The sequence below is a fragment of the Cetorhinus maximus genome, chromosome 11, assembly GCF_964194155.1.
Source record: "Cetorhinus maximus chromosome 11, sCetMax3.hap1.1, whole genome shotgun sequence".
NCBI classification, from domain to species: domain Eukaryota; kingdom Metazoa; phylum Chordata; class Chondrichthyes; order Lamniformes; family Cetorhinidae; genus Cetorhinus; species Cetorhinus maximus.
The window spans coordinates 64,784,344-64,798,167 of record NC_135889.1 but is presented as its reverse complement, the minus strand read 5'-3'; the positions used below and the strand labels follow the sequence as shown (position 1 = coordinate 64,798,167).

Sequence of the window (13,824 nt, the reverse complement as noted above, 5' to 3'; positions counted from 1 at the left end):
GCCATGTCCTTTGTGGGTACCCTTTGTCACCGATGAGGCAACCCTGGATCCTCTGTGGTCCCTCGATGATGTCTGGGATCGGCGATCTACTCAAGATGTAGTAGTCGTGGCAGCTTCCCAGGTATCTGGCGCAAACCTGCATGATTTGTTTCTTGTGGTCACAGACCAGCTGCACATTGAGCGAGTTGATGTATTGCAGTGCCTGCTGCAGGGCAGCTTTTAAAGCCACAAGTGCCGTGGATGGCACCTTGCACCTGTAGGAATATGGAAATAGCACCAAAGCCCAGTGGTCTAGCGTATTGGCTTACTTGATCTCTAGAAAAGTGCACGTAATTGTGAGCCTTGGTAAAAAGGGCGTATGTTACCTCCTGTATGCACTTGTGGGTGGAAGCTTGAGAAAAGCTGCAGAGCTCTCCAGGTGAGCCCTGAAAGAGCCACTCGAGTACAAGTTAAGAGCGGCAGTGACTTTCAGAGCCACTGGCAACAGATGTCCTCCCAATTCCCGTGGCGTCAACTACTGCAGAATGTGGCAGATGTGTGCCATCAGATTCCTGGATGTGTGGACGCATTGGTAACACTATCTCTCGCTCATCTGCAGAAAAGACACGCGTGTTCTGTACACCCTCAGCCTTGGGAGCCACCTACACGTAATGTTTCTGTGAGCCTCATCCTCGGCATCTGAAGGGGTGAAGCTCCTCCCTCTGGCGAGCCTGGTGCTGTTGTTGGAATCTTCTCTTCCTTCTCTTCTGCCTGTATGCGATTATGCAGACTAAATGCAGACCCCCATCTTCTCGAAAGCCTCCTCTCTGCAGGATTAATGAGAAGACAACGTGAGTGAGCACGGGCCTCCAAAGGTCCTATTTCTATCACTCACTAGTGAGTGACTGTGGGTTCAAGGGCTTGGTACCACTGTAGGCACCTATTCAGCATAACATGCATTTCAAGGATCACACCATGCTTCCCCCAACATCCCCCCCCCACCCCCACCACCACCCACCCCTCCCAGCCTCTTCATATGACCGACTGCAATGAGGTTGCTCTGGCCAGGCTCACAGCTGTGCTGCTTATAAGACTACAGTCTTTGGAATACAGGTGAGGGCAAATGTTTATTGAGGGGCTGACATTACTTCGGAGGGGGGATGTGGGGGCTGAGAGTTTCCATAAGTGAACCTGCCAGCTCCAAGGTTCTGAGCTCCTTCTTTTAAGACCTTTGCAGCTTGTCCAGTCACCCACTTACTCTTGATTTCATTATCGCTCTGCGGAATTTCCACACTTGGAACAAGGGGATCAATTAGTGGCAGGATTCGGGAGTAGTCTTGCATGAATAAGCTTTATTGCTTAACTCTCCCAATTCCCTGCATTGTCATTGAAAGGCTCCTAACATTTCTCAGCTGTGCATCTTTCCGCATTTGGTAAAAGATAGTTCAGTTGGGTGTTCCTTTAATCGGCCCCCCAGTGCAGTCCAGCACTCTTCCTCAAGGCCTTCAGAGCCCACCCCACAAGAGTTATTTCTCAGTTTTATTTTCTATTGCACCATCATTTCAGATGTCAAGATAGTGGCACTGAGGTTTTACTACCAGGCCAATTTGGACCCTCCCTGTAAGACGGTGGAAACCCCTCCCATCCTGGAGGAACATAATGCTCAGGTTTCCCACCTTCCAATAACTCTTTGTCCTCCCCCTGTAATCCTTAATCCCATTGTGATGGTGGTGGATATCCCTGTATGACCTCCTGAATCATTTGAGGTGGATATGCCTATGCCCCATGTGGACCTTACACCTTCACAGCCTGAGGCCTATTACACAGTGAAATATAGAGACCCTCTTCCCCGTCAGAACTTTGAGTGCCCCTACACTATCTTTTCTCCATCTAAAGGCAGCAGCTGACCCCCCACTGACTGTGAATGTGCCATCTGTGGCCCAGGAGTATGCCAGAGACCTCTCCTGAGTCGATGCACGTGATGTTATGATCACAACTTGCAGACAATGTGCTGGGCACAACTGACGCTGAACTGATATGCCCTCCACCTCCCTGGACTGGGACAAGGGCAGTCTTTGCAAGCTCAGCAACATAAAGTGAAGCACTTCCTCGCTCTGCGATCCTTCCATTCTGGTCCCAACTCGCTTATGTACTTCTGTAAGAGGCTCTCTCCCCATTGTGGCCCAGAGGACGCTTCCCCTCCGCACCGCCCCTACACAAGTCATGTGTCTGAGTGCAACCTTCCCCAATCTCCCCACCACCAAGCCTCCACCCCACCCCAAGCCGAGTCAAGCAGTCATCCCTGCCTCTGTCTGGTCTCTCTCCACCCCCTGTCACCTGTCGTTCCCTTTCCCTACAACCTCTTCCCTTGCCTCTGTGTGCTCTCTCTACCCCTTCCCTTGCCTCTGACTGGTCTGGTCTCCCCACCCACCCCACCCAGTCAAGCCCTTGCCCTGCAGCGTGTAACAACCGCTGATCTGGAACGTAGAGCCTTGCCTCTGAAAACCTCCTGAAAGCGATGTGTGCTGCTTGCTAAGCCTGGTGCGGAGTCCGAAGTCCTGTGAGTGCTGCGCGATGCAAGGTAGGCAAACAAACCCTGAAGTCACAAGCAAAGTGCAGGCCACCAGGTGGATGTTGCTTTTATGTGGTTGTGAAACACGCCAGTCTAATTAGACACCAGTGTAGCCTATTGATGACGTCAAAAATTTCTGGTAGGGATGGGATGCTTTGCCACAGAGTAGTTGAGGTGCATCCTGTTGCACCTTTTAAAAGAAAAATGGATAAACATTTGAAGCAATACAAAAGGCTAGACAGAGAGAGAGTGCTGGGCAATGGGATTAATCTGGGGCTGATCTAGTAAAGAGCCAATGAATACATTATGGACCAACTGGCCTTCTTCTGTGGTATAAATATCTACAGCTCTCAAGGTGCAGACTAACTGGCAACTGGTATCTTGAAGGAATTGGAGTTTTGCTTGGATATGGCTATCTGAACAAATCACAATGCACAAAAATGAATTATAAAGAAGATCAGACGCTGTACATAAAGAAGAAAATTACAATCTGTACTTACAGACATATAAATGTTGATAGATGAAGCGATGCATTTTAGAATTTGAATTTATAGTTCAAAAGTAGGCTTCCAACAGTGATATTTCATCCAATGGAAAATCAAAGTGACATGACATTGCCCCCATGAGACACTGTCATACTAAATACCAAATAAACAATAGCTGTCTGAAATTTATACTGTCCTGTGAAATATTCACACAAGTGTTCAAGGTGTAAGATAGCCCTGCATGTATCCCATGGTTCATTGTTAGAAAGTAAATAAATTAGCTCCCTCCTCCATTGTAGCAAAACATTTGCTGAAAATAAGAAGTTAGATAGTAAACATTAAGAAATTATTTTCCTTCGCATCACTGGAAAAATTGCTGGCAAGTGTCAGTGAACATATAGTACAAAATATTTCTCCCAAGTTTTTAATATTTGCAAATTATCACACCTGAAAACTTGGTTAGCTCTATTATCAAATTCATAAAGGAAAGAAATCTTGACCTTCTTAAACTATTACTCAGTGTGTAGGAAAGCTTTAAGGAACAATCAGCAAGGTGCAAAACCTCCCAGCAAATGTATACAGCAAACACCAAAAAGGTTCCTGTGAAAAATCATTAAACACCACACATCAATGCCATTCAGACCATTTTTATGAAAGCCTTTAGCAGTTATCTTGCTTTCTCAATACCCCTTGAGTATAATTCTCATGAATAAATTTAAAATGCAATCAATGTATCCAAACTTCAAAGAAATTAATAAACTTAGCTATGAAGTTCTACTACTGGCAAAGCAGAAGATTTATCCAAAATTACCATTAAGTTAAAGATGCTGTACATAAAATGTCACATTTAAATTGTTTGTTCGTTTTGCATATCGTCATATTCTCTTCTCCCTTTGGAAAATGGTGTTGAGCGCTGGAAAGATTTTCAGGCTGAACAACAACCTGTTGAACTATGTTGTGAACTCTCTTTCCATGACTATCAAGTCCTTCAAGAGCCTTCCAGCTCAAAGGTATGAGGACTAGTAATTGAGCCACAGGACCTCCGTCACATTTAAATAAAAGAGAAAGAAACCAATTTGCAAACATGTACAGCTTCCCCTCACTGCTCTAAGCATTTCTTAAGGAACTATAGCAAACTAAATTTAGAGCTGTGGCCTTAAAGGCACAAATCAGATTCGCAGCTGAACGTCACAACTGTTCACAAGATCCAAGAATACTGCTGAGCAACATCATGAGAGAGACACACAGGAGTTTTCTAAAGATGTACTACACCTGAAACTCGAGCTCAGCCCAAGCTGTGTTTATTTCTAACGTAAAAAACACAGAAAATGCTGGAAAATTCAGAAGGTCAGGCATATGGAGGGTAAGAACAGAAGAGATAACTTTTTAGATCAATGATGCTGTCTGACTTGTTGAATTTTTCCTGTATTTTCTTTTTTTAATCTCAAATTTTCGGTATCTACAGTATTTTATTTTCTGCATTCTTTTCTACAGAGCTGTTCACGAAATTACGACTCACTGTTGAGATACTAAGTTATACTAATGGTTAACTAAGAAACATTTTTGAAAACCATACCTCATCTAAGAATTCAAGGGTGACCAAGTCATCAGTCATCTTCTGACTGCTATCCTCTGAGGCTGTCATGTGACTTTTTCTGGTATTTTTTTGCCTGCTTAAAGTAAAGTTAAAAACAATATCCAGTGAATGGAAATGTAACACTTAACAATGGATAAGAATAATTATTCTTTATAAACAAATTTGCACACAACTGCACTGACTACAGCTGACAAACTGAGTTTTTGAAAGTTTGCTTACTTTATTTAAGTAAATTATGAGATCTTCTAATTAACCATTTCACTGTCATCAAAAATTGCACAAATTAACCAATAAATGAGTAAAGCTGCAGAATACAGGATAATTTTAAGCAATAGTTGTGTCTTTGTTTATGTGTAACATAATGACCATCCATTCACAAGTGTGCCACCAGTGGAAACATTATTTGTTGAAATCAAAAGAAATATTTGTGTCATCAGCCAAACCCCACTAGATTAGTTAAAACACAATTATCTGTTTTTCAAAGTACACAAATTCAATTTGTATTTATATAGCACCTTTAATGTAATAAAACATCCCTAGGTGCTTCACAGGAGCATTATAGAACAAAATCTGACAAAAGACAAGTCATTTTTGCATTGTTGTTTGTGGGAACTTTCTGTAACAAAGTGGATGCCGTGTTTCCTCTATAAAACAGTGGCTAGACTTCAAAAATGTTTCGTTGACTGCAAAATGTTTTGGGACATCCAGCAGTCATGAAAGGTGCCATATAAATGCACGTTTCTCATTTTTCTTTCAAGACCTCATCCATGTGTAGCACCATGACCTATGAGCTTACCAACTTTAAACAGCAGTAGAACCTCACAATGTCTTGTGGCGCAGTGGTAGCATCCCTACCTCTGGGCCAGAAGCTCTGGGTTCCCCGGATAGCCACTGAAGGTGCGTTCATAACATAGGCAAACAGATGGATTATCAACCTGCAAATCCCTCCAATACGCCCATGGCAAGCAGTAAGAGTGGGAGAGGATCTTGGTCAGTCAGAACCTGCAGAAGGCAACAGCAAACTGCTACAGTACTTTGCCAAGCCATAACCACGGGACCAACATATGGCAGTCCAAGGTTGCCAATGCCCTTAGGACATGGTATCTCGAGAGAGAAAGGAAACTTACAGCACTTCAAAAAAAATTCAAGCACAGCTGGCAGAAATCAATCAGCAACTAACCTTGTTAGAAAGTAGTTGATGATCCCTTTAAATTGCACTATATGGGGTCCTTCCTGCTGCTGAACACATGTTCAGCTGAACGAGGTTAAGAGAGGGTGTTATCAGGAGCAGCAAGGTTGAAAATGGCACCCCTACAGTTAAATCAGCATTACATGCTGACTGACACCGTGATCTGCCTGCTATGGATACACTCAGCAAGGCTCCTTAACAGCTATGCTCATGGCCTGAACAAAATGGCGACCAGTTACAGGCCACACTAGAGGTGTGCGCATGCAGCACAGATGTTATCATTGAAACTACAGGTGCTATGGAGCTGAATTAGCCAGTGTGTTTTAAAATTATTTTATCAAATAGCTCTTTACAAACAATAGCTGCATCCTGCCACTCACTGGCCATATCCAAGTATTGCAAAATTGCCTGTAAACAAAAACTTCCTGCACCAACTGACATAGAAGTAATGCAAACAATATATAGCCTTGCATATTTAGTAACTTTGAAAGTAATATTTCTATGAATTACTTGAACTATATTCTGCTATAAGTATATCACAATCTTAAGAATTATTTAATACACTTGTATTATCTGCATTATGAAATATAATTGTTCACTTACATAGTATTTTCAGTTACTACAAGTGGTTTTAAATTCCAAAATATCTCAGTTAAAACTATTAAATTGATATTATTGCATCATACCTTGTTTTTGCTGAACACTGCTGTTGTTGTACTTTGATCAGATTAGCTAATTGTTGTTGTAGGGTCACATCTTTCCCACAAGCATGCTTAATAAATGGGTGTTTCAACAAGAATGTAACTGATGGACGCTTTTCAAAGTCTTTAATAAGACATCTAGAGATAGAGGGAAATGACAAATAGAAATATTGAACAGACATGTCATTTAAATACTGTGTAGAAACAATCACATTATTTAAAAGTCTAACAAAGCTGAGAATATACAATACAAAGCTGTGTGCTATCTAATCATATTCTTCTTGGTATTTAATAGTGAAAATGTTTGTGTTTTTAAATGATCCAGTAAACCCAAAGAAAAAATTTCAAAATCCTGCAAGAATTTAGGAAAGAATAAATCAATGTCAGTTTTTATAATTTTATTAAGTACCGTGAAGAATGAAGATGGACAGGAATTGTATCTAAGAGCCAAAAGTTATGAAGAATCAAAGACAGTAAAATATCAAACATCAAAATAATTTTAATAGTTTACAGATTTCAACTTGTATCAATAGTTTGAAATATTAGTGTTGCTTAACTTGATATTATGTTGCTTTCACATTAATGAAAATAAATTGTAAGTTGAATAGTTGATTTACCACTGTTTTTTGGTCTCAGCTATTTAAAGTAGAAAAAAGACCATCCACAGTATTTTCACAAACATTTCAAAATCTCTTTCACAAAATAGAATCTGTATTTAAAACGTCCACAAGCGTTATTGCTGACACAATTATTATATCATGCACTTCTAGCTCTATATTTCAGAAAATGGTGGAAAGTTAAACACAGACACAATGAGCATGTTTATACATTGAAACAGATCTGATTTATATAGTTATATAAACTTCACCTACCATTAAAGGAGAGGTAAATATAATTTCTTGAACTACGATTGTACCGGCAAGTGATAAGCAGCTAGCGTCATTGGTTGCTCCTTTGTTTAGCCCAATTTCACAATCGCTCTATGTCCTATCCTCTAAGGATATTCCACACTATCTTCTATGTGTTCTACAGCTACAGTTTACGTGTTGGTTGCCACTATCTCACACATTTATTCCTGCATTTTCTTGGCTGTGATGTAAGCAGGATTTGCTGGGTGCCGTTTGTGCTCATTATTGTATATTACTGTGGCCAGCTGCAAAGCTGAAAAAAATGGTGACTTATCTCATCCACCTTTTCCAATGCGTTTGACAATACATATCAATAAGTTCATCCAAGCAGAGAAATTAATCATTTTGCTTATTCTTCCAATCAATTCATTCTACAGCCTCCAACTACCGACTGCCAGGACCAATGTTTAAAGGACATATAAACATTTGAGAAATAATTATATTTAATAAAAAAAACCTGATCTGTAGCAATGTATCTTGTATAAAATGGACAGCACATAGGAAGTAGGCTATATTCATTTGCTATCTAACTATGCAAAACTACCAGTTACATTTCTGATTCAGTGAATGTCATAAAATTGTTTTTATTTCATTTTAATGTTATTTATTGAAAAATCATGTTTTTGTTGCAGAAAAATAAAGTTTATGGGTTCTACTTTAAACAAATGCAGTTTTAGATTTAAATTATGTAGTATGTAATTATTATTTGTTTTGTTAATATACAACATAAGCTAGACAGCTTATGATGTAGCTCACACCACACCTCCCAATTTGAGGGGTCAGGAACAATCACCCACCAGCAGAAAACAAATAAACTCAAACCCCAGTGACAGTCAATCTCTTATCTTATTTGACATTCTGGCAGCCTTCATCAGGCTTCCTTAGCTGAAAATTAATTCTCAGAATTCATTAGAGTCACTACATTAACCATAGGTTGCAACCATTTGCTGCCATCTAGCAACTAGGCATCTAAACACCATTTCCATTTTGTCACACTGAGCAGCTATTTGCTGCCATAATTGGAAGCTGAGGATAAAGCATTTATTACCCATGAACAAGAACAGACACCTACATATGGTTCTGTGGGATGTGGCTTGAAAATCTGCAGACAGCTTGCAGTCGCTGATAACATTGTTTGTGTTGCTATGCCTTAATGATGTAAACTGCCATTTTGTTATTAGTAAATCAGATGACTGCATTGGAAAGCCTTCCTTTCACACTTAGGAAACGAATATTCATCTCTGAATAGGCAAAAGTAGAATACAGACCATGCAGTTAAAGAACAAGAAGTATTAGCAGCTCACGTTACCTAAACTCAGACAGCACTTCAGAGTTTTGATCAGAATAGGAAATCATCAGTATAAACAAACATACCATTCTCAAAATTCCACATGATGAGTTGCTCCCAATATGTGACAACATGCCAGGAGTTATGGTCGTCAATGCTCTCTGTACTTATTTACATATTCATTGAAGGATCTCCATCACAAAACCGGTATAAATTTCCAGACCGTGTATTGTATTTGACCCTAGAGAGCTTCCATTCACATATCCATCCCATCACCAAGACTGCCAATTTCAATCTCCGTAACATTGTCCGACTCTGCCACTGTTTCAGCTCATTGGCTGCTGAAACCCTCATCCATGCTTTTGTTATCTCTAGACTTGACAACCACAAAATTCAGTTGCATGGTGCCCATATATTTCACTTGTAGTTGTCTTTTTGGTTCCAAAATAGCACCCATAGCATGCACGCACACTTCAGCAACTGCCCATCCAAGATGCTATTGTGCTGAATGGGTAAGCGCAACTGCAGGGAGTGTGTGCCAGAAGTATGCAGAGTAGGCAGATCACAATGTTAATCAGCATGTAATGCTGGTTTGATGTTAGCGCTGCCATTTTCAACCTTCAAATTCCAACTAACATCACCCCTGCCCCCCCCGCCCTTTTAACCTCACACAGCTGAACGTGAACTCAGCAGCAGGCACAGCAGTGCTTTTAAAGGGTATATCAACTACTTTCAGATTAGTTGTTGATTGATTTCTACTGGCTCTTGCTGAGATTGTAAAAGTGTTTGGTGGTTTCCAGAGCTGTTTAAAGTTGCTGAAGTCTACAGCGAGTGGTTTGGTTAATGAAGAAAGAATGGTCCTGATTTCAAGGGTTCTGTTCAGACCATTTGCTCTTAGACACAGGTACAATATTTTATAGAGCTTGAGCTTGAAGTAGGAGAAGGAAAAGGGGGAAGAAGGTCACTCAGCAAGAGGCCATATCCAACCAAAGTCTTCTGGGAGCAAATCTCCTATCTTAACCTCAGTAAGGAACAGTGTGTTAGAGCTCTCCACTTCACTAAGGACATGCCTGTAGTATAAGGGTCTGTCTTTTATATGTGGTTCATGTGGGACTGAGTACAGCAGCACCCACATAGTGATGCAAGAGAACATATGACCCGCATTTAGGGATCAGTCTAGTGTTAGGCAGAGCCATGTGCACAAGCATGGAGACAGCTCCTAACTTGTACACTTTACTGCATATATGTACATAGTTCTTGTTGTTAATAAATACATACAGTTAATCTACTTAAGACTACAAAGGCTTCATTAAGACCTATCAAACAGTATCCAACACCTTACAATATGGTGGTGGCAAACGGAAAAACCTAAAACCTCGCAAAAAGGGCAGAGAAAAGCTAAAATCCTGAAAGGCTAAAGAAAAATTCAAAGAAGCGTTCTGACCTGAAGAAAAGCTCAAGAAGCAGAGACGCAGAGAAAAATCGCCAGGGAAAAATTCTATAAAAAGGCTTGGAAGCTGAAGGTAGGAATTTAAAATTCCTCACTGCAGCAGAAAATTCCACTGGATCTCTTAAGTCCAGCTTCAATTCCCAGAGTTAACAAACCTAGCAGGGGTAAGCTAAAACTTTTAAATTCCAGCTAAAACTTTCAAATTCCAGGGTGTACTCCTAATTGAAAAGGAGACACCTGCCAGTGACCACAGGCAAACACCAACAGATTCAACAGGAACAAATGTGTGATGCAGTGTTCCTGTATCCGCCGTTACTGCCAACAAGGGTGGCCACAGCAGAGACCAAGTGGTGGTACCATGAAAGCTTGGTTTGAACAACAAACACACTTTACTGCCACTGATGATCTCTTGGTCTATATGGGCGGCTGGTCATCCAAGTTTCCCTTTGGCCAGAGATCCTTCAAAGAAAAAAATGCACTAGGGCTACCTGGGCATCACCAAGTGCAGGGCGCAGGCCCAATCCACTATCTGGTGTCCAGGCATTTCCAGGGTGATTGAAGACACGACAGCAAACTGTCAGGTGTGTGCACTGCACAGGCAGGGCCAAGAGAGCCCCTCATCCCCACACAGTTCCCTACCAGGTCACGGGAGAGGGTGGGGATCGACCTATTTGTCTTCAACAGCAAACCATCCTTCATAGTGGTGGATTACTTTTCCAGATGGGCTGAAGTGAAGCAACTATATATGACTATCACAGAGGCAGTAATTAAGGCACTGAAAGAGGTGTTCGCGAAGCACAGCATCCCAGGCAAGATCACGTCCGATAACAGCCCACAATTTTCAAATGAGTTCTTTGCCACCACATTCAGCTTCCACCACCGTACCAGCTTCCCGAGATACCCACAATCAAATGGGGAGACCGAAAGAGGGGTCTGCACTGTAAAAGCACTCCTAAAAAGCACTCCACAGCATCATTAACCTACAGGTCCAGCCCGTTACAATGCGACCTGGCCCTATCCTGATGGGCAGGAAAATCCTCACACAACTTCCGTCCTGCCAATAAAACTAATACCAGGGTTGGTAACCAAGGATTACCAGGACATCCAAGCATGAGAGCAGCCCTACAGGCAGAAGCAGACTTACAATAAAAGATACCACACCAGACACTTGCCACAATTATGAAAGGATGACAAGGCCTCAAGAGAGAGGGTACTATCATCAGGAAGGACGATTATCAACCTTGGTCCCACCTGGTTGGCACCCCAAAGGGTACAGTCAGGAAAAACTGGAGGAGTCTCCTCCTCATCCTTAGACCACCCATTCCCACGGTACAGTGGGGAGACATCAAGGAAGGTACCCAGATGCCAGAACAGCCTCCAAATCAACAATGTTTACCTGCATCAACAGAGCCTACCACTCCTCTGACAGTGGTGTGAACAAGATATGGAAGGATTATAAGGCCACCATACCACCTGAATCTGGCAGTGCGTGTAAGCTGTGGGGTGCATATGTGAGGCTTGCAGCATTGCTAAATGTGTGAGGGTGAGTTGATGAATGTCAAGTGCGCATCATGATTGACAGAGTTTGTTGACAGGTCAATGATGGGGGTATGGTGCATTGAGCAATGTCTAAGGCTAGTGATTCAGTTGTAGGGATATGAGGTCATTGAACTTATTGCAACACTGCATCCAGGGCATCAGGACTACACTGCTGGCATCGACTGTGATCACAATTTCATCCCACTGCTTTGGCAATGTCTGTCTGGAGGTTCTCCTGTTCTTCTATGGGAAAAGGACATCTCTCCTCCCGTCTACCTCCTGCACCAAGTCCTCCAGTGCAAGTTCTGAGAACCTTGGAGCATGCTTTCTCCCCTATTAGCCACTCTTCTTGCAGTTCAGACTCTTTTCCAGCCACTTCTAACATCTGCCCCAACAGAATGTACCCCTTTTAAAAGGTGCAGGCTGGCTTTAAGTCATGCAGGCTAGCATGAGCTTGGCACCCCCCCACCCCCCCGGTGAGGCTGCAAACACTCAACAGCATGTAGAGTGCTGGGCTGCATGCTACTATCATTTAAATGATCAAGAAGTTTTGTGTGTTGCCTGCATCACAAGGAATAAGCATTGGTTAATCATGTATCACAATTCATGTATCGTGTCCATTTTTGGGTGCTATCAAATTTTGTCTCCTATTTTTCCAATGCTCTCCTGGCCAGCCTCCCATCCTCCACCTAAACATTAGCTCATCCAAAACTCTGTTGCCCACATCCTCACATCATGTCCCTTTCATCCATCACCCCTGTGCTCACTGGGGTGCAGTGGCTCCCAGTCTAGAAAAGCCTCGATTTTAAGACTCTCATTCACATTTACAAATCCCTCCACAGCCTTGCTGCTCCCTATTATCCTCCTCCAGCACTACAACCTTTGAGATCTCTGCAATTTTCTAATTCTGGTCTCTTGTCCATCCCTGACTTTAATCGTTCCATCATGTCCCTCAGTTGTCTCGTCCCTCATGTGATGAAACTCAAACTCAGCTCCTTTAGTTCGTAGGTCAGGAACTCTGGCTCCCGACAAGCCTCAGGCCTCCTGCGCATGCACCAGCCGGGAACTGGCTGCACATGTGTAGTTTGGTTATTTTTTACATTCTTCAGGCTGGGGTCCGGCCCTGCGCACTTGCGCTGAAGGGAAAAGAGAAAACGGCGCAAAGAGGCAGGTCATGACCTGGAAGGGAACGCCATTGTAAGAGTGTGTCCCAGGGAGCAGGACACGGGAGGGGAACAGAGAGAAGGTGCCAAACCAGGGAGGGGGACAGGGAGAGGTCCCAAAAGGTAGTCCCTGGTAAGGGATGAAGATAGGGGACAGGAATAAGTAAAGTTTAAAAAAGGAGCAGAGTAATAGGCTCCAAATTCAAGAAAGAGCTGCAGGGAACAGACTTTAAGCAAAGTGGACACAAGAGGAACCCTGAAGATTCGAGAAGGCAGCCGAAAGTTGGTGACTCTGTGCTGCGGGCCATTGGGGCAAAAGTACCCCTTTGGAGCAGTGGTGTTCTGCTTGGCATGACCAAAGGTCTAAGATTGTGCATGGAAAATAAAACTCGAGTGTACTTGGCGATCCAGGGGAAAATAAATCTTGGAAGGTGAGACTGAAACCCTGCGAGGTGGGTCATTGTTGAAGAAGCCTGAGTGGGAACGATTTTTGGAGAGAATTTCAAGGTGGGACCTTCAGATATGGAGATTGGAAGTACTCATGAGAAAGACAAAGTTTTGGTGAGATTCAGTGGCTCACAATGTTACAAACATCTGGGCGGGTTGTTGAGAAGTCCATGGAATCTATTTTGGTCACATTAGTCAGATATTGTGAAGTGTGGTGTGCCCGACCTCAGTTTGCCTGTTAATTCACACATGCCTTATACTTACCTTGAATCTTAGAATATAAGATAGATATTGTAAATTGTTTTATCTTTCTGAACTTGTGTAGTAAAGTTTCTTTTTGTTTGATCAAACCCAATGGAATCTTGTGGCTTTATTCACTTAGTAACCATCTTGAATCTCGAACTTTATCTACTTTAAATAAAATGTTATTGGTCCCTAAACTGATCCCCCCATGTCCCGGGGTCTGGCCAAGGATCATAACACTCAGCTCTGGAATTCCCTACTTA

At 42.3% G+C, this 13,824-nt stretch overlaps 1 protein-coding gene across 14 annotated transcripts in view; it reads right to left on the bottom strand.

The window, feature by feature from the left end:
• Positions 1-13,824, bottom strand: part of myo3b (myosin IIIB) — a 655,750-nt gene that overhangs the window by 454,319 nt on the left and 187,607 nt on the right. For 12 of the 14 annotated variants that reach the window (XR_013577968.1, XR_013577969.1, XM_078552132.1 and 9 more), the window contains 2 exons: positions 6,509-6,661; positions 4,613-4,709 (listed from right to left, as the gene is read on the bottom strand). Coding sequence is in view for 12 of the 14 variants with exons in the window: in XM_078552132.1 (XP_078408258.1) it covers positions 4,613-4,709; positions 6,509-6,661 (250 nt within the window). In the remaining 2 variants the exon portion in view is untranslated. The remainder of the gene's footprint in view (positions 1-4,612; positions 4,710-6,508; positions 6,662-13,824) is intronic. The other 2 variants (XM_078552134.1, XM_078552135.1) reach the window with 1 other exon arrangement.